The sequence below is a fragment of the Streptopelia decaocto genome, assembly GCF_964273445.1.
Source record: "Streptopelia decaocto genome assembly, chromosome: 13".
Lineage (NCBI taxonomy): Eukaryota > Metazoa > Chordata > Aves > Columbiformes > Columbidae > Streptopelia > Streptopelia decaocto.
The window spans coordinates 4,714,679-4,735,254 of NC_138668.1; the positions used below are offsets into that span (position 1 = coordinate 4,714,679).

Consider the following 20,576-nt stretch of genomic DNA (forward strand, 5'->3'; position numbering starts at 1 on the left):
ATCTAGTCTATTGTATTTATAGTTTTAACCGGAAAAATAAACAGCTCAGTGATAAGAACTAGGCCAACGCTCAATGCCACAAAGGATCTTGTCAGGTCTGGCGTACTCGGCAGCCTACAAAACCCACAGTGCCAAATTCCACCTTCTAAACCCTTCCCAGTTTCCACAAAGACCTTCTCTGGTGCTGGTGGTGGCACAACCACCCCTCGGCTGGCCGGTGTCACCAGCTGTCACCAAAAGTTCCAGGGTGCCCATGGGCTCCAGGTCCAGCATCACCAACAGCTGCTGGATTCACCAGGTGATGGTGAAAAGCATCAGCAGCAAATATTGGATCTTGGGAATAATTTCTTGCCGGAAAGGGCTGTCAGGCATTGGAACAGGCTGCCCAGGGCAGTGGTGGAGTCACCATCCCTGGAGGGGTTGAACAGACGGAGATGAGGTTCTCAGGGACATGGGGCAGTGCCAGGGGTGGGGTGATGGTTGTCTTGATGATCTTGAGACTCTTTTTCAATCAAAATGATTCTGTGATTCTATGATTCACATCAGCCTCCATGCACAGTCCCTGCCTAGGGACCTTCCCAAGGAGCCCTGCTCAAAGCACTGGCCACCAACAAAAGTGACATTGTGAGGGTGTAAAGGACCATGAAAACTTTTTCCAAGTTCTGCAGGATGCTGAAAAGCACCATTTGCTCACAGAGCCTTTGGGAAGTAAGGCCTTCCACACAACAGCCCTTCAAAAGCCACCCCCTCTGCTCAGGAGGGACCTCGCTAGAGATGCAAGGGCAGTTCAGTGTCCACGGGTCAGTCGAAGTATTAAAAAAATTAAGTGAGGTTTGGAATTAATAGCCATGGTAGACTTTTAGACAGCTGCCAAAAATCAGGTAGCTTTGAGCGCTGAGGAACTGGCTGCCACTGAAACCGGCACTTTAGATGCAGGAGACTCCATCCATCTCCATTACAAATCCTCCAGGCTCATCCCAGCATCACTTTCCCACATTAAGCAAAAGAGTTAACATAAAAAGCCCATCTAGCTTCAGACATTATCCAGATAAAGAGAAGGAGAAAAGAGAAAATCCCTTGTATTACCTCTCTCAGCTCTCCCCAAACCTTCTCTGACATCTTTGTTCTTTCAGACCTGGCATTTATCTGCAGACATTGTCTGGCCCTAATTAAATCTTCATGTGAACCACTGCTACTGCCTGGCAGAGAACACGATTCTTGGTGTGCCGACGGACCTACATAATTTTCTGCACTTCTCCCTTATGGTGAGTGTTAGGCCTTGCTTGAAAACATCACAACTGTGTTCAACACAATATGTTTAAACAGAAATACAAAATTATTCTGTTTCTTTTAAAGAATGAAGAGAAACATAAGGGAAAATTATATTCCACAAGCTCATTGAAAAAAACCTGTGGAAACACTGGGCAAATAGCACTGAGAACAAGGCATGCTTTTGTTTTACTGTTGTCTCAGAAAGGGATAACTGGCAGTGATAGAAGAAGCAGAAAAAACTTCCTTCCAAAATAAAATCTGCAGCTATCTCGTCCCCTGGGGATGAAAAAACATTCCTAAAGTGCAGCTGAATTTTGCATTATAGGAAGCTGCATTATAAGCCCCTCACACACACCTAACCTTAGCTGATGAAAGCATCTCCCTCAGAGCTTTGTGTTCAAAGCCTCTACATTGGGAGCGATGGTTCATTTGAAGTGAGCAAAGGGACGTAAGAGCTCCAGAGATAGAAAGGCAGAAGGCCAGAAAAGCAGATTTTACTGCTACCCCACCCCAGCAATTCTTAAGTCTTAAGGAAGCCCCTTTAAACCACTTACCGATGCTAAAAGAAACAACATAAATAGATGAGAAATTATTGCCTTCCCTTAACAACACTCATTGTAGATGGTTCGTCCAAGCAGCAAAGCAGCAGCTGTCCTGGCAGATGTGGTCAGATGGCCAAGCACAACAAAGCAAATGCACTTTAAAATCATCTTTAAATTTCACCATTCTTATTATCCTCCGACTCTTGGCACTTCTTTCCCTAAGCAGAAGAAATAAACACCCCAGATGGCTAAAGAGAAACAGCAAGCTATACATATGCTCCATATAGTCTGACAAAGCAAGAGTCCAGCCATCTTCACAGCACAGTGCGAGACTTCCCTGTTTAGGGGCCTTTTAGCTCTACAAGGGGGCGTCTCTGCACATGTGGGTGAGGCAACTACGATAAAAAAACTTGTGGGTTTTGAGGCCATGACCCGTGACTCTGCAAGATTTTTCCACTTCAATTTCCAAAGACAAGTCTTCCATCACACCATAAATTAAGGTAAAGCAGCTATAGACTAGATATAGGTATATATTATACTATATATAACCCCTAAATAAGGCATTGGAATAGCTGTTGCTTATGAAACAAATCAAGGAACCTACGAGCATGGTTTTACTGGAGACGGATGGTAGCACAAGTGCATTCAACCGAATATCACGTTGTCCTCTGGGACCATGTGCCACGGTCCCCACGCTGCAGGAACCTGAGCCAGACTGTTGGTCGATCCCACTGCAACGTGACAGCTCCTTTATTTCTTCAGGGCTCAAGAGAAGCAAGCGGGAGGCAATGACAGCCCACCCAACCACAGGCAAGGCAACAAACTCTGAAGAAGTGGCATCCAGGCTTTCTCCTGTGGCCCTGGCCGTGGCAACCCAGACCAAAACCACACTTGCCACAGCTGAGAGTGAGGGAGGGAGCAGACACAGGAAGGGCTTGTGAAAGCATACTCAGAACAACCTGCCTAATGTCACTGAAGCATTAGCAAAACCACAATTCAAGCTCTGGGCTAAAAACTGAGCACATGCTTGTAACTCTAAACCACATCACCCTCCCTGCATATACACAGGTCCAGGGAGGTTTCAACACTTTGGGCAAAGGCAGCTGAACAACAGGGCTGCTCTGTAACGAGGTGCTCACATGCGGGAAGAGGAGCTGGGGGACACGACCACCTCCCTTCATCCATCAACCATCTTGACGTGGCGTCGCTCCTTCCTCATGGCAAACAGCCCGAAGCCACCACTGGCCCCACAGTCCCTGCTGCCCACAGAGCTCTCCATGGCCCCACTGATCCCACAGTCCCTGCTGCCCACAGAGCTCTCCATGGCCCCACTGACCCCACAGTCCCTGCTGCCCACAGAGCTCTCCATGGCCCCACTGACCCCACAGTCCCTGCTGCCCACAGAGCTCTCCATGGCCCCACTGGCCCCACAGTCCCTGCTGCCCACAGAGCTCTCCATGGCCCCACTGACCCCACAGTCCCTGCTGCCCACAGAGCTCTCCATGGCCCCACTGATCCCACAGTCCCTGCTGCCCACAGAGCTCTCCATGGCCCCACTGGCCCCACAGTCCCTGCTGCCCACAGAGCCCTCCATGGCCCAACTGACCCCACAGCTGCCACCAAGGCCCACAGCACCCACCAACCCCTCGACCCCCAGAGCCCCTCCCACTCCTCCAGAGCCTCCCACCAAAGCCCAGAGACACCTCACGGCCTCCAGAGCCCCCAGAGCCCCACAACCCCCTGCTAACCCCCACAGCCTCTCCACCACCCCCTGAGCTTCCCTCGGCCTGCGGCCTCCCACCCCCTCCGGAAGTCCCTCTGGCTCCCAGCCCCCCGCGGAGTCCCCCGCAGCCCCCCGGCCGCCTTACCGAGGCTCTGCCCCACCGGGGTGCTGAACGGGTTCCCCAGCAGAAACTCCATCTTGGGATGACAACAAACAGCGGCCCGGCGGCCCCCCTCCCCCACCCCGCCCTGACTGGCACCCAAGCACACCAACCGCAGCTCGTTCTGCCAAGCGTGGCCCGCCTCCTTGCATTCGATTGGGAGGCGGCTGGACGGCCTGTGGAGTCATAGGTTAAAGAGCGTGTCCATCACTGTCAAGAGAGGGGTCCGCCCCGAGATAGTCCCGCCCTTTCCACGCCCTCCAGTTGATTGACAGCAGGGGCACAACTACTAGCATTGGCCATTGGGCAATAGCCAAGCCATTCTCTAATACTATTGGACAAAAGAAACATCAATCATACGAGCCTCCTTCCGCCCCGAAGGCGCAGTACCGGCGCTGATTGGCTGACACGGATTTCTCGCGCTCTGATTAGCAACCAGCCTCCTCACCCACTCTCTGACCATTGGCGGCTGAGCGTGTCACGTGGACAACCTTAGCAACGCACCTGGGCTTCCTTAGCAACCGGGCCGGGTACCGGGGCCGAGGCGCAGGTGGGGACCGGGCCGGGCCGGGAACTGGCGGCGCGGAGCGGGCCAGGAGGCTTGGGGATCCGGGGCCTGAGGGATCGGGAGGCTGAGGTTTGGGCCTGGAAAAGGCGGCAGCCCACCCGGTTCAGAGCCACCCTGACAGGCAGAGCCAGGGTCCCCGTCCCGGGCCGTGCAGGGATGTCTGTGGGACCGACATTGACTAAAGATCCGCTGGACAAACACATGGAAAATGTAAAGTGTGGCAGGTCAAGGATGAATAAACCCAGAGCCTGCTAGTCCTCGGCCTCTACTGAGCACAGCCATAAAGAGGTTTGGTTTGTTAATTAAAAGCCACGATGACGCAAGAGCTCTCTAAACCCAGATGTTTATCGTGCATGTCCTCCTATGCAAAAAAATCAGCAGAACTTCTTCCATAATTATAGACATCTTACGCAAGCAAAAGTGTGAAGATTTAAGCCCTTCATACTGATTCATTAACTGTGCAGAGTTCTAGAAAGATAAGTAGTCTCATTGCCTCCAGGGTGACATCAAGGATATTTAAATTACAAAGCCAGGATGAAAAGTTTTGACTGACAGAATTGTCTGTTTCCCAAAGCAAAGGTGTTTGTGTTCAGCATTAAATATTGACTAAACAAGACAGCCTTTACTGTGGGTCTCTGTTAAGTACTTTCTTCAGAAAATAACTGTTATTGTGTATAAATATTCATCCTTCCTCAAATTTGTAATCACCTTTATTATGATGTTGGTGTTTAACATTTAGTGAACTGCTGTTGTTAGTTTTCCTATGCTCTAAATGCATGCCTCTTACTCTATAAATCCAACTTGCCCATAATGAGAAAGTTACCTTTTAAAACCAGATTAAATGGCACACAGAGCCTCAAATGTGCCCTCTTCATGAAGATGGGTTTCATGAGATGGACCATTGCTGTTTGTAAGTGCTGCACAGGGCCTACTTTCCTGATCTATTTATCTGGCCAAATTCTGTTATTCTTAATGGAAAACACTCAAACGTGGTGGGAAGTTTTCATGTGATTGTGCCCGGCTGTTTTACAGTGCTTGGGCTATAAGGCTGAGCTTAGAGTCCCATCAGTGACGTTGTGATAAAAGTCAAGTCTGTGTTTGACATCAGCTATGAAGTGTTAGATCTTCTTAATGCTCGTTTGTGCTTTTAATTCCTTGGAATTGTCATGCCCGTTCAATTAATGTTGGAAATAGTAGCCAGGCAGTGATATAATTGATTTTTCTTTTCTGTCCTTTTAAGGCTGATACCGTCTAAAAATGAGTCAGTCACACAACAGCGTTGAGCCAAACGTTATTGATGATGAAATGATTCAGAAAGCCATTGAAGAGCAGTACCCAGAGGACATTGGACAGCTTGCCAAAAAAGAAGGTACTGATTTTAAAGATGTGACAGAGCTACAGCTTAGTTTTAGAAGTGAGTATTGGTAGAAATACTTTATTCTTCTTCTTCTTTTGTTAGAAGGCAATAGAATTAAGCATGAAGTGGCTAAGTGGCAATTAAACAATCATAATAAACTTGGATTTGTTGTGTGAAAAGTAACGCCTGGGCTTGCATTTTTAGTCATATCCATATGAAGTAGTTTCATTAGAGGCAGCTGGGTGCTTCTGCTGATGGGTGACTTTAAAGCTGCTTAACTTTATGCTATTATTGTCACTGCTATTCTTATTTAAGATTTATATTGTGGTGACACCTACAGGCCACAGGGCTATTGGGCCCTTCAGTCCGCGGACAAATCAAACCCTGGGCAGGCTCCGCCATCACTGGCGATTATGTGAGAGCTATTTGGTAGATTATGGTGATTACGGCCCAATTCAGTGGCTTCCTCCGGTCATCCATAGAATTATCGCAGCTTGCCTCTTGCTGTCAGACCAGTCGTAAACTTGCATTCAAAAAATGAAAAAGAAGAACATTTGGCTCAATATTTGAGTATTTTGGGGGGTGTGTAGTTTCATGGGCAAAAATCTGCTTTTGATTAGTCATTGTGTGCTCCAAGAAAATAATGTGTGTATTGGTTGAGTTCCTTAGAACAAACTCCCTGTTACCTGATCCTGCATGTATTTGTTTGCAAATGTGAAATATAGAACTGTGTGAATATTTTGTGCATTCAATTCCTTGCTTTACACTGCACTTGCTAAACAACAAAAGCAGCAAAGCAGCTAACAAAATCTTCTGGGAAGCCATTGTGGGGGCAAAAGAGAATCAGGAGTGAGAATGTTGTGTATTTTCTGTCACCTTGGTCCTAATGTTTTGCTGTAGTGCCTCCTGGCCTGCCCTTGTGATTCTGTTTTTGGAGAAACCTAAGTGCAGGGATATCGATTACTTCGAAACTGCAGCCTTCACGGAAAGAGCAGACCCCAACTTGCTCTCCTGTGATGAGAATCCCAGGAGCAGCTGGGCACCGCCAGCCTGCAAACGCAGAGAAAAGCAGAATCATGTCCCAAACCTCCCTCTTGCAGCTGGAGAGGAAAACGAAGGTCAAGGCCTCCTAGTAGTGGATTCATAAAGCCGCTTTTGACTGCAGGGCCGTAGTCAGAGTCCCCCTGGCGACTCATTGGCATCGCTGATGAGCGCTGAGCGCTGGTGCAGGACACTGAGGTTAACTGGGCTGTTTCATTGAAATCTTGTCCAGCCAGTGGAACTCTCTCTAGGGCAGTCAGCACACGCTGTTGTAATCTGCTGAAAATCATTTTGGAGGTAAGACTGGGCATGTTTTCCTTGTGCAAGATAGTGTGTCTGCTGAACTGAAAGCTGTCTCCCATGAAAAGCAATTACCTTTAATTTTTTCCCTGTGGCTTTAGATATCTTGCAGATTGATAATCTGTGGCAGTTTGAGAATCTGACTAAACTGCAGCTGGACAACAACATAATTGAGAAGATAGAGGCTCTGGAGTGTCTAGTTCACCTTGTATGGCTGGGTAAGATACAGGCATATGAGGCCAGACACAATCTGCAAAAAAGCCAGGATGTCACATTCCGCCTCAAACACGGCTGATAGGAGCTTTCCCAGGGAAGGCTGTCAGCTGTCTGTGTTTCCTCATTTGACTGTCAAATGTCAAAATGCCTGAATATCAGAGCTGCAAAACAATCCTTCAAATGTTTAAAAACTGGTTTTAATACATTTGGTGCGGCAGGAACAGGAAGCTGAGATTTCAAGGTTGTTTCCAGGGTTTGTACTTGGAGGTGATGTTCAGAAATTTTTATGGAAACACCTCTGTGATTTAGAAGCCTGTATTCTGTTTTTGAAGCTAACGCAGGCATTTTGGAGGCTAGAACCCACAATCTTTACCTCTATATACTTAAGGGCAGGGCTTGTCATCATTGTCCCTTGTGGTCTTATGTGACTACTTACAACTCAAAACTCAGGCTGTGATAGCAGTGTTGCACAGCGGTGTGAGTCTTGATTCTGGGCAAATTGGTGAGCTTGCTGCTACAGATCCGTGGCTTAGAGCATTCTCTGGGAACTGCAGCCACACTGCTGGTTGGTAGCGTAAATATATCCTCAGCCACCTTTGAAAACAGGGCTTCGGTTCAAAAGCACATCTTGAAACGTCTAATGGGTTCTTCCTCCCAGTTGTCTGCGCTGTTCTGCTGCACAGATGACTAATGCACTTGTGAATCAACAGCTGATCACCACAATGCAAGCAGAGTGTTTTGAAGCTCACTCATGGGTTTCATTTGCCCAAAGGCCGCGGTGGTTCAGCAGCTGCTGCACGAGTGTGTTGGCTGAGGCTGGGGTGATGGAGACAGCTGGTAACCTCACCAACCGTCTTTGGACTCCTAAATCACTCGGTACTGGCCTGAGGGCAAATATTGCCCTCAGTCATGATGAATGTAGGTGTTAGGATAGATGTTCCGGCATGATAAGAGAAAATATCAACACGTGAAATAGCTAAAGTGAGTATTTGCCGTTGCATAGCTCTGCTGACAATTGGGTGACTGTGAGCATGCGACTGGTAGGTGTTGGTCCTATGGGAATGACCATGGCTGTGAGCATTGGTGTGGCAGGTAAAAGCCTGCAAGAAACAGGGCAGGGAGTAGCAAGTTTGTCACAGAAACACCCCCCTTTTTATGATATTTTCCCTGCTTATTTTCTTGTATTTTGGATTTCCACATAAAGTAGAAATCACTTTCAGGTTGTGTATATGGACTCGGCATTGAATGACATCAACTGCTCCTCTCATTTAAAAGTTGCCTGGGCAGTTGCAAGGAGGAGATGTCTGCATCGCTTCCTGAACCAGATTTAATGCTGAGCCTTTCCTGTGGGACACTGAACACTCCTGTACATAAATCCCTAAATCAAGAACCAAGCTAAATGCAAGGTCTGAGTCAGGGTATTCTACTAGAAATAATTTAATTTCTGCGTGTAAAACATTTGATTTCTAAACTCTTCCCCAGACTTGTCCTTCAACAATATCGAAGTAATTGAGGGCCTGGATACCCTTGTCAAACTGCAGGACCTCAGTCTCTACAATAACAGAATATCTAAAATTGAGCACATGGACACGCTGCAAGAGCTGCAGATTTTCTCTATAGGAAAGAATAACCTGACCACTCTGGAAGATGTGAGTGCTCCTTGTCTTTGCAAATGTTCCCTGTCAAAGGACCAAATATTCTAAACCTGACTTTTTCACCGTGTCTGAGCTCCTCCTTAGAGGAGAAAATTCTTCTTAGGATTCCTCTTCCCCTGCAGTCTGAGTTATGGTTTTGGTAAGCTATCCCAGCGTTAAGTGCTTACTCCAGCTATTTCTCTTTTAGACTATTGACTCACGCAGTCCTGGCTCTGTTACTGATATAGCCATGGCAAAATTCCTGATGGTTCCCATGAAAGCTGGAAAAGGAATAAGTAGCTACATCTGAGAAAAGGAGGGAGTGCAGACTAGGGTTTATTTGGGGTTCTTTTGAAGGTGGTGTATCAATCTAAGACCTGTGATTTGTCCATGCCAGCTAAAGGCCTTCTCTCTACACCCATCATTTATGCATTTGCAATGCAAATTTAAGTATTTCCTTTCCCGAAAGCATAAGAAACTCCTAATTTAATGTTGCCTGCATTTGGCAGCGGAGCAGGATATGTGTTGCAACGTAATTGTAATAAGAGCAATGAATTTCAAAAGGCTGTGTGTTTCCCTGGCACTGGGAAGCACAGCATCTCTTTCCCCTTGGCACAGGTGATCTACCTCAGGAGGTTTAAAAACTTACGGACACTGAATCTCACGGGGAACCCTCTCTGCGACGATGAGCGGTATATGCTGTTTGTTGTTGCTTATCTTCCAAACCTAATGTACTTGGACTTCAAGCTCGTGAGCGACAGCACGGTAAGGATTTCTGCATTCCCTCCTTGTGAAATCAGGCAACAGCATCTTACAGATCATTTGTTTTGTTGGTTTGCCAGCAATATTGTCACATTCAGGGCTGGTTCCCTACAGAAATTAGGCTTACAGAAACACACAGTGTTTGTTCTGCCTCCGCCTAACAGCTGTGAACCTGTAGGCCAAATTCTATCAAATCTGACAGAGAGGTGTCAGAGGCACGATGTCTTCACAGATTTTGTGCAAATCAGCAGCTGCGTGTGGGAGAGGGTTTAATGTTGCCACGGAGTGGCTGCAGTGTGAGTACCAGCCTCAGAGATCCGAAAATCCTGGGGGAGACCAGTCTTGAGACATGGATTTGGGGGAAAGGAGTCTTGGTGGTCCTGCTGCTCACTGAGCAGCTTGTTTCGGTAGCGGGCTGACAGACTGTCAGCCTGCGGGCTTAAAGGAACAAAGAAGGGTTTTTTGGGTTGTTTTTTTTTTGCTAACCAAATACATGATTAATTCTAAATTTGCTTGGCGCAGAGCAGGAGCTTTAGTTGGAATATACATTACTCCTACCATAGGACTGGAAGGGCTTTCCAGGTCATAGAGCCCAGTCCCTGCTGGTACAGACAGTACGTCATAGAATCCGCCTACTTTAGTTCGTCAAGCTTCAGTTTCAAGCTAATTAGGTTCTCGCCCCTGCTACTACCTTGTCATCCACTCCTCAGAAGAGTCTTCTCCTCCCTAGCAAATGTATTAAACTCGCTAGCTGATCAAATCAGAGCTCAAATTCTAGAAGTCAAAACAGAGCCTCCTGCTAAAGAAAAAGAAAAAACAACCCTAAAGATGAAAAAATGGGAAGAGAAAGGTTTTCCGGGTCTGAATCAGCTCAGATGCATTGAATGCAGAGTCAGAGTAATATGCCAACAAAAAATGGGATTAGAAGCTTCATAAGTAGTTTAATAAAAAGCCCACAAAGAAGCAGAACTGCAGATGTCACTCAGGTGCATGTTCTAGAAAGACTGAATGCTTATGCCCAGATTTGTTGAGCGATGATAATAAAATATCGCGATGAGCGATGATCTAATAAAATATTTTATTTCTCTGTATTTCTCAGCGAGAAGCTGCAGTTTTAGAGTATCAAGATCGTACCGATCTGCTGGAAGGTGAGGAGGCCCAGGTCCTGGCTGAGTTGGAGGAAAAACAGGCAAAGCAGCAAGAGCTGGAGTACCACAAGGTGTGTTTTCTTTGGCTGCTTGTGTATTGTCTCAGGAGAAAGAAGCGCAACGCATATTGACTTGTCTTTTACCTGCCCGAAGATTTAATGAGAGTTAGCGTCGACTGTGCTAAAACTAAGGCTGGGATTAAGCTCTGTGATCTCTGAATCTCATCCTTTGAATGAAAACAGGAACTGCTGTGGAATACACGTGACGTAGGGGAACATAATTCTTTTGGCTGAACAATGAAACTATAGATATAGAACCTGCGAAGCCAAATAGTAAATCATATCCGAGGATCTTATCAGCCTGATGTGAGATTAAGAAAATTACAGGTCTGAGGAACTGTTAGCATTTTCGTGGCGCAATGACTTTTTTTCCTCCTTTGCACCAAGTTAATGCTTTTCATTAGTTTTATGGTTAAACTATTCAGGGCTTTCAGAGATCACTGTAGTCCCACAAACAGACTGAAGACATGACCAGGCAGAACGGTGCTTTCCCTTATGGTCTGGCTCTGTGTTCCAGACCTCTAGAAGATCAGACTGGCTGAAGAGCAGGAGGCTGTGACAGGGATGACACCTGCAGCTCTTCATCCATCCCCAAAGTCCACTGACTCCTTATCTGAACAGCTTAATAGCCTTGCAGTACGTGGTTGTATGTGTGAATGTTCTGTATAAGATTAAACATTGTTTTCTATCCTTAGGCTAGAGAGTTCTAGCAGCAAAGCCAGGCTGGTTTTCATGCTGGTTGCAGGCTGCTTTCATGCCTTGCTTGGCTTATCTATTGTGTTGGTATCACTGTGTCTGCACCTGTGTTTCTCTGCTGGTAAAGTGCTTGTAGGAGAGACACATCCTGTCTGGCAGCAGGTTGGCACTCTTTATTTTACTTATATTGCTCTGATTCTCTTCAAAGACAGCCTTTGTTGAGTACCTGAATGGATCATTCCTGTTTGACAATATGTACGAAGACGATGCAGAAGCTGCCAAACTGGCTTCCCTCCCCGGAGTGAGTGACCTGCTGCAGGAATATCCTTCCTGGGTTTAGAGTATCTACAGCTAAAACATAATGCCTTGAGTTAAGAAGGAGGTGTATCCGTGGGGATTCTTCACCCATTGCTTTTGTCCAGGGCTGAAAGCTGCATTGATCTAAGATCTGAGACAGTCTGTGCTCAATTTTGGAATGGTACCAAAAAAAAAAAAACCCACTGCAAGACCATGAGACCACTGACAGCTTTAAGGCTTGATATCTCATGAAATATGAGGGCTAAAAACAAATGTTTTATATTACTGGCAAGCTGGCCAGCCCAGCTTGAAACATCTCATTTGTAAAACCACTCGGTTTTATCACCAACAGGTCATGAGATTCGAACGTTTTAAATTCTCACCATTGTAATTATCATATTCCTTTTCCTTCACTTGAATCAAACAGGATTTCGGTAGCCTTCTCTTCTGACCCTTCAAGAATCAAGGCTTTGTACTTTCTTTAAGTCTGGAATCCACTTAAAGTTTAAAATGAGCTATAAGATAAATCTCTGTCAGTTAGACTGTAAGAGTGCAGTTGCTAAAATCATGTTGAAATTGAAGTGGTAGGAGATAGGAACAGACTAATCAGAATGATATGAGTCGCATATCGCCCAACCTGCCAGAGCTGGCAACGTGAGGTTTTCAGGCCAGCACTTTCTTCTGATTATTGTTCCTACACTGGGGATCAGAAAGCAGACACTTTTTTATTCCTTTTTTCTTTTCTTATTCAGATTAATCGAGCATTGTCAAGGCCAGTAACTTGACCTTCCTTAAAATTGCATTACACTGTTGGGGAAAAATGCATCACAGCTTAACTACAATAGACTCTAGAAACAATCCCATTGCCAAGATAATAGCAGAAGAAAAATGGACGTTATTTTTGTGATACTACCAAGTCAGTAGTTTATTCTGCGCTCTGGCTATAGGCTCCAGAGCTGTATTTATTAACTACGCAGACATTGTGTTCACACTTGTGAAGACAGATAGGGTTGTATGCTCCATTCCACTGCTGTGCCAGAAAAGAGTCAGGCAGGTATATATATTTCCTTTTTTTTTTTCCCCTCAAGGCCACATACATTCTTCACACCCTTAAGGTAACAAAATCCTATACATAAAATGTGACTAAGTGACCTGAGTCCTGCCACAGACAGAATCCTTGGCAGCCTCCTCCTGCCAAGAACCACAAACTTTATGGAAGAGTAGCTTGTAACTCATGATGCTCAAACTTGCAGAGGTAGAAAGAGCGTCACATGTTGCTCCACTGAACAAGCAAAATACCTTAACTAGTGTCACATACAGGGAGGAGTTTGTCTCGGTTTGTGAGAACCTATTTAACTTCGGCCTGAAAGAGTATGAAAAACGAGAAGCTGAAGTCTCCGAATTCTATGAATGCCGTAATGAAGCATTAACAGCCAACCAGCAAGAGAGCAGAAAACTAATCCTAGACTTTGAAAATCGGAACAAAACGGTAACGTCGTTATACTTCTGTTGGTTTGATACCTGATTTATCTACACCAGCTTTTCACTGAGAACAAGGGTAGCTCTGTTAAAATTAGAATTACGATTTTGTATTTACACTGTTGTACCAGGAGTTGGTACTTGGTCCCTAATGGCAGGATTGCAGAGGGGTTGGGGTTGGTGGGGACCTCTGGAAGGCACCTGGTCCGAGCGTCCTGCTCCAGCCGGGCCACCAACAACGGCGGCTGGGACCACGTCCAAGGATGGAGACTGGGCAACATCCCCCAGTGCTCAAACATGGATCTGTACATGGTTTTTACAGTATGAATCTATACCAAGAAACACTGTGTGAAGTAACATAATGTCATTAACTATGACATTATGTTAGAAGGTTTTTAGTACTTTATGTAGGAAAATAATTTGGGGATTGAAGTTTCAACCCCTTGGGCGAACCACAACCAGCTAACACAGACAGCTTTCATCTATACTGGAAATTCAGCGTGGAACAAAATTAACGTAGCCTAGTGTTTGCTTATTGTCCACAAAGGTAAAGGGCCTTTGATGCTTTAAAAAAAGTGGCTAAATGTTGTGGGTTTTTTTTTACTTTTTTTGCTGTCCAGAAAAGTTACTAGTCTTTAAGAAAATGGAAATACTCAACCTTTCTTTTAGTTTAAATAATTTTGACGAAGTCAATTTTAAAAATATATAGAGATTTAGCAGATTCGATGCCACTCCCCTTCTCTTTGAGGCCTCCAATAGCTCTTCCTTCACTGAAAAAAGGGGAAGAAAAGGAAGGAGACTGCAGGGTATTCAGTGTCTTTTCAAGTAATCTTCTGCTTTGGTTCATTTTGTCAACAGCAGCTCGAAGAATTTTGACCAAAATATTAGATAAAGTTTTTGTAATGTATTTCTAGTCTTTTTAAAGCAGAAACTATATTTTAATTTTCATTCTGCTCAACTCCAGCCACCCATTGTAGCTGCTACGGACGTAGCTTCTAGCTGGATCCCTTTCTGCCCATGTATAATAGATGAATCATTATTTTGTTTCCACAGAAAAAATAAGGGGGATGCTAAAGGCTGGGAACACTGTCAGCAGAGCAGGTCCCTGACAGCTGACACCGGCAGAATCACGAGCGCTGGCTCCCTTTGAAAACCAGGTCACTTTTATTATATTTAGGTGCCTCGTCACACGCTGACAGGCTGCTGAGTCACCCTGCGCCCGGGTCCTCGGACCCTGCTGAGTCATGCTGGCAATCGGGCTCCGTCAGCTCCCGTCGGGACACGGGTTTGCAGCCTCACCAGAAGGTGACAGAGAAAGACTGATATCCATATTCAGTTAACCTGCACTTGAATTCCCAATATATCTTCATTAAAAATAACAATAAATATAATACTAATAAAAAAAGACACAAAGCAAAACCAAAAACCACCCCCCCAAAAAAAACAACCAACCAACCAAACAAACCACAACCAAGCCCCCCAAAAAAAGCCTCCAAGGAAACATGGCCGAATGCAGATTTTGGCCCTTGGTCTTTGTCCGATGACCTGTGGACACGGTGGTCAGCATGACAGTTTTCACATAAATACTGGAGGAGTCGGCATCAAAACCGACACTGTATTTTAACAACATTTCCCCGTTCATGTAAAATTGCTGCATTTGTTCAGCAGGCACAGTCCGAGCAGACTGAAATCCATAAACCATTTTGAGGGGCTGTTTGTCTCCCTGGAATCCTTCCGTGCAAACGTGCGTAACCTGTAGAATAACTCTGCTCTCTGGAGTTGGTTAAGGAGCAAAGAAGCATTAAAGGCCTTGAACTTGGAAGGTTTTGCTCCCGGAGGCACAGCTTGGGTGGCTGGGGGGCTTTTTGAGCCTCCTAACTTGTTTACATGAGAAAATACCGTGCTTGCCCCTTCCCCCCTTTTAACACTGCAATTTTGAGGAATCTCATCCATTTTCAGACACAAGTCTTGGCAATGGTTTTCATCAGAATTCCTTACTTTAGCCAGTTCCATTCCTTCTCAGAGGTGGATTAGACATCTTAAAACTTCTATGTTTTTTCCTCCTATTAACATTTGATTGTTAACTTGTTTTGAACAGACTTGAAAATAATACATTGCTCAGCACAAGAGGACTCTTTTTTGGATCCCAGCGATCATAAATCTTGTCTGCTACAAAACTGACGTCAATATTTAATTCCAAAGGGCAATAAATCCTCACTGTAAGAGGAAGGCAGGCAATCATACGTGTTCCATATTCAGAATACTAAATCCTGACCATATGGAAGTCAGTCAAGATTCTCCTCGACACAAGGGGGATCAGGATTTAGCCCTGCATTTCTTTCCACAACATGATTGTTAATCTCATCTTCATGACCAGCAATGTCAAGAATCTAATTCTTTTTTGCACTCAGGTGCTGAGTGGTGGATGAGGAAGCGTTTTCACCGACTCCAGCGCATTGCCCGGATCGTTAGTGTGGCAGCATCGCTCAGCACTGTTGACTACCCAGTATGGAAATCCAGAGGCTTTCTGAATCATCACATTTTCATTGCAGCTAATCAGCAGTGGGAACTTTTTCTCACCTACGTAACAAGTTAATTAAGTTGCAGTGGAGTGCTGAACACAAACTATAAGTAATTTATGTATCTCTGTGTTTAGACGCTGGATGAGATTCATAATGCTGGTAGTTCGGATATTGCTGAGTCTAAACGAGCCGAGTACAAGGCGGACATCCATCAGCTGTCAGAAGCGCTCATGACCTTGGAAATTCTGATAGCTGACCAGATGGAGGTAAGGGCCACACATGCACCTGTGACACCGCACGTCCAGAATGCAGGGGGGGTCACTTTTGTGCTGCTGCACCCTTCTGTTTAGCAGCTCACAGCGCCAAGTCAGGCTGATGTTTTGTCTCCATCTTACTCCTCCTCTGCTCAGAGTTGATCTGGGTGAGGTCAGGCCCTGGACATTGATCCACTCCAACACGTTTCTGTTCCTCAGAGTCCTCTGCATCTGTCTGAGCTGATTTCCCAGATTTTAGAGAGAGGGACTTCAGGTCATTCAGTCATTTTACAGGTCTGTGTACAGGAGTCACGGCATAGCGTGGGGTACGCATTTGGGATTCTAGAAGTGTAATTCTTTGAAGCTGATCTTTGCTGTGAATAAGGTTACACACATTCCTGCTCAGCTTACTGCATTTGCTTGCATAATAGCCGCCTTTCTTCTCCCCAGACTTTTCCTCAAAAACTAGGGCAGGGCTGCTAATGTGCATCTTCATTAAGAAAAAAAAGTAATGTGTTTAAAAATTAGCAGGCAGGAGCTGTGGCCTGTGTGCAAGCAGATGCAGCAGTTTACTTTTGTGAATGTGCATGACAGAAAGCAGCAGCTCATCATGGATTCCTCACTGCATCAGGATTGCGCCTTTTAGTGTTTCCTGAATTAGTTCTTGTGTATCCAGTCACCGACGGAACGAGCAGAAGCTTTTCTCCCTGCGCACCCTTCTGGATTTGAAGGGTTCGGGTGGCTGGATGTGAAATGTTCTATCAATTTAAGTGCAACACTTGACAGATTCTCCATCACACATTTTTGAGAGAGGTAATAGGCAGCAGCAATTTTAGTTTCTGAGAACTAAAACAAAAGCTACAGTAAGCCCTGGCATTGGTTATGCTTCCGATAAGAGGCTCTCCATACGTACAAGGAGACTGCAGCGTGGCAGTATATGGGAATACAGCACTCTGAATTACTCAGGTGAGGGTAAAATGGATCAGCTGGTTTGCTCCAGACACTGGATAAAGGTATCAGTCACTTGGCTTCCCCCCAATAAACTGATTCTGATTTTCTGTCCTTGAATAAGGAAATCTTGCAGCACCTTCAAAACACTTCAAATGCTCAAAGCAGTTCAGTTTCTAACTGTGCTAATAACAGCAATGAGTCCAAATTATAATCAATTGTAGATTCTTCCTAGACTCCATGACTCCCTTTTATGTTTATGCAAATTTTCATTGTAATATTTCCTCTTTTTCTCTCTGTTAAGGAACTGGCAAATGATTTTAAAGGAAACATGGCTGTTGTAGCATCAACATTCATTGAAAACATTAAAGGAATATATCCTTTTGACAGTATGTTGGCCTTGACCTCCCAGTCATGTATATCTTGTCTCTAAATCCAGAAACAAGCCATCAGTGTAGAATTTGATATTTTTTTTTAAATCAACAGAAAAGATCTGTTCCCAGCTTTGCAGAAATGGTCATTTAAGGTACTCAGCTTCTTTCTGTGGACACTCTAGAGAACACAAGAAGATCTAAGTTCTCCTGTGCTGAAACTCTGTAGGACTTATGCAGCTTTCTATCCCTTGGGAATCTTCCTTCCTACTCCACATAGCCATGATACAACCCTGGGAAGCTGCTTAGACTGTTTTCTATGTACATTCTTGCCACAGCAGTCAATGAAATAGCTACCGGTGCATGGACACTCAGTCTCTAGTTACAGGAGACCATTTAATCTCTAACAGTGAGTGGTGTGCTCAGCTTTTTCCTTAGCCAGCTTCCGTACAATGAACCAGTGCCGGGACCTGGAAAACCGTCACCATGAAAAGCTGCTGGAGATCTGCATCACCACACTGGAGAAATCGGTCAAGAATGAGCTTGAGGAGGATTTACCAGATGAAGTTCGCATGGTGAGCACACCAAAATATTCATCTCTGCTGGGGGGCAGCAAGAAGAGGAGGCCACAGCCTCTTCTCAGAAGGGACAGGGTTTCTAGGAGGCTCAGTATACCTAAAGCCATGGCTAAACCTGAGATTAACCTCCTCCTAAAGGGCCCCAGCCACTTGGCTGGACCGCAGTGCTGCCGGACATCTCTGCTGAGGAGGACAGAGGATAAAATGCACTGCAGGTTTCCCTGGGTGCTGCCAGAGCTGGTGGCAGTGGCCCAGGAGAGGTGCTGAGCGAGTCCCCCTGCTGCCTCCAGCACAACCTGTTCCTCTGGCTGATTTCCAGACAGCCAGGCCCAGCAGGCTCTTAGGCAGCATCTTTGCTGCACTTGCAGCTGGTTTTGTTCTGATTCTCCTCGCTCCCACAGGAGAATCAGAAGGCTGCTCTGACTCCTTGCACGGGGCTCTGGTTGCCTCAGTGATTTCAAAATCCCCCCCTAGAGCTCCCCAGCCCATGAGCTGATCTGGGGACAGGACATGACATTTCCAGTGGAGCCCTCCACTGAGCCCTCAGTCTTGCTGTGATAGCAAAGGTCCCTGGAGCCTTTCAGAAAGCACAAAGATCGTTGCAGTGCTCCAGTCAGCAATGCTGCTGACCTTTTTGCCTCCTTCATTTAGCGGCTTAGATGACTCGAGTTTTGCATTCGCTGTGGTTTTGCTCTGTCCAGCTTATCCCAGCCCCCCTATTATTCCAGGTAATTGAGAGCTGACAGACACAAAACAGACCCCTCGCCCCCCTGGGAATGCTCCCTGCTTTATGGCCTGTGCAGATGGCTGCAGTTCCACACCGTCGCTGTGCACCCATTTTGCCTCACTGCCATCCATTTCCAGGGAGAAGCAATTTGTTCAACAGCTGCACTTGGCTGCAGGAGGAGAGTCATTACGGTTTAGCAAAGCCACCCTCTATTTAGAGCCATGGGGGAAGTCACTGCTTTGATTAGAAGCTGCAACTCTCCAAAAATGAAGATTTACAGCCAGTGCCGCTAGTGCAAGAGACCCTTCCAAGTGCCATTTCCCACTTCCCGCAGCTGCCGGGCCAGGCGTGCTGGATCACACGCAGCTTTGCTCCAACACCAGCTGCCCGCAGGGGTCTGCCATGTGCTGCGAGGCAGCCCTGCCTGCGGCAGAGCACCCGGCAGCCGGCATTTGCTGCCTGCTCCAGCAGGTGAGGCCAAGGGTGCTGCCTCAGTTTCCCCACCCCTACTAGGGATAACACTATTACACCATAGCGAGGGCTGGACACATCCTTGTGAAGAGTAAAGCACTGGATTCATCCTGATCACAGAATGGTTTGGGTTGAAGGGACCTTCGCAGCTCCCCCAGTGCCACCCCTGCCATGAGCAGGGACATCTTCACCAGCTCAGGTTGCTCAGAGCCCCGTCCAGCCTGGCCTGGGATGTCTCCAGGGATCGCTCATCCACCACCTCGCTTGGAACCTGGGCCAGGCTCTCACCACCCTCAGGGGCAACAATTTCTTCCTCATGTCCAACATGAATCTCCCCTCCTTTAGTTTAAAACCATCACCCCTTGTCCTATCACAACAGACCCTGCTAAAAAGTCTGTCCCCATCTTTCTTTTCAGCCCCTTTTAAGTACAGAAAGGCCACAATAGGGTCTCCCTGGAGTTTCTCTTCTTCAACTGAACACCCCAACTCTCTCAGCCTGTCCTCCCAGCAGAGCTGTTCCAGCCTCAGATCATTTCTGTGGCTCCTCTGGCCCCTCTCCAACAGGTCCATGTGTGTCCTGTGCTGAGGACCCAGAGCTGGACCAGCACTGCAGGGGGGTCTCACCAGAGCAGAGTAGATGATGACGTGGGTTTTGTCCATCTGACTCAGAGGGCTGATTTTCCCCCCTCCAAGCACCGCAGTTATGGTGCTGCTAGTTCCGAGCTCCGCTGCTTTTGCTGCGCGCCTGTCCCCTCCTCTCATCCGGTCATATTACCTCCCAGCTCCTTGTGGACAAAAACACCATTGTCAATGCAGCCAACATGTCCCATGGTGTCCGCCTGCGGAAGATTGATATGCGAGAGAGCGACATCTTCACCAACACCTACCGCTGGCAGGCCTCTGTGACAGAGAAGGTAAGAGACCCTCACGCTCAGGGGGATGGGACACAGACAGGTTTGGCCCAAGCGGTGGGGCCACTGCTAGGAAAGACGCTCCCTGACCTTTGGAGCACTCTGCGCTACAGCAGGGACCCTGACAAGCCTCTGGATTCACTGCTTGGTTTCAATCTGTTCAGGCTTTCCAAAACGAGGTCAACAGGAACCGTGAGCGTGTCAAAGAGATCCTTCAGTACATTGACAGTCTCCAGGAGGAGCTGCATAACATGGAGACCCTGGAGCCAATGGAATAGATCTGCTGTGGGCCAGGCAGCTGCCATAGCTGGGGACACAGGGACAGCCCCTAGCAGCACACCCAGCGGGCACGGCCCCCTCTCTCTGCCTCAGCAGCAGTGGACATTTCAGGCTAAAGGCATTTTTCTTCCATCCCACCATAAACTGCAAATAAAAGCTACTTATTGACTCCAGAAGAGCATACGAAACTCTGTCTCTTCCATCATGTTGGCGTGAAACCTGCGCAGAGCTCAGACCTGGTCACAAGGGGTTATGGATTCA

General features: G+C 46.5%; 2 protein-coding genes across 4 annotated transcripts in view; one reads left to right on the forward strand and one right to left on the reverse strand.

The window, feature by feature from the left end:
- Positions 1-3,755, reverse strand: part of TOM1L2 (target of myb1 like 2 membrane trafficking protein) — a 57,565-nt gene extending 53,810 nt beyond the window's left edge. For all 3 annotated transcript variants that reach the window (XM_082064848.1, XM_082064847.1, XM_082064846.1), the window contains exon 1: positions 3,683-3,755. In XM_082064848.1, the coding sequence (XP_081920974.1) occupies positions 3,683-3,734 (52 nt within the window). In that variant the 5' untranslated portion in view covers positions 3,735-3,755. The remainder of the gene's footprint in view (positions 1-3,682) is intronic.
- A 1,767-nt stretch (positions 3,756-5,522) lies between these two features.
- DRC3 (dynein regulatory complex subunit 3) lies at positions 5,523-20,331 on the forward strand (the record flags this gene model as incomplete). Its single annotated transcript, XM_082064528.1, has 10 exons — positions 5,523-5,679; positions 7,065-7,181; positions 8,662-8,828; positions 9,432-9,578; positions 10,675-10,794; positions 11,687-11,799; positions 13,084-13,264; positions 15,911-16,042; positions 19,908-20,039; positions 20,201-20,331. 10 exons carry the CDS (start codon positions 5,523-5,525, stop codon positions 20,312-20,314), a joined length of 1,380 nt encoding a protein of 459 aa, XP_081920654.1. The 3' UTR covers positions 20,315-20,331.
- Between the last annotated feature and the right edge of the window lie 245 nt (positions 20,332-20,576).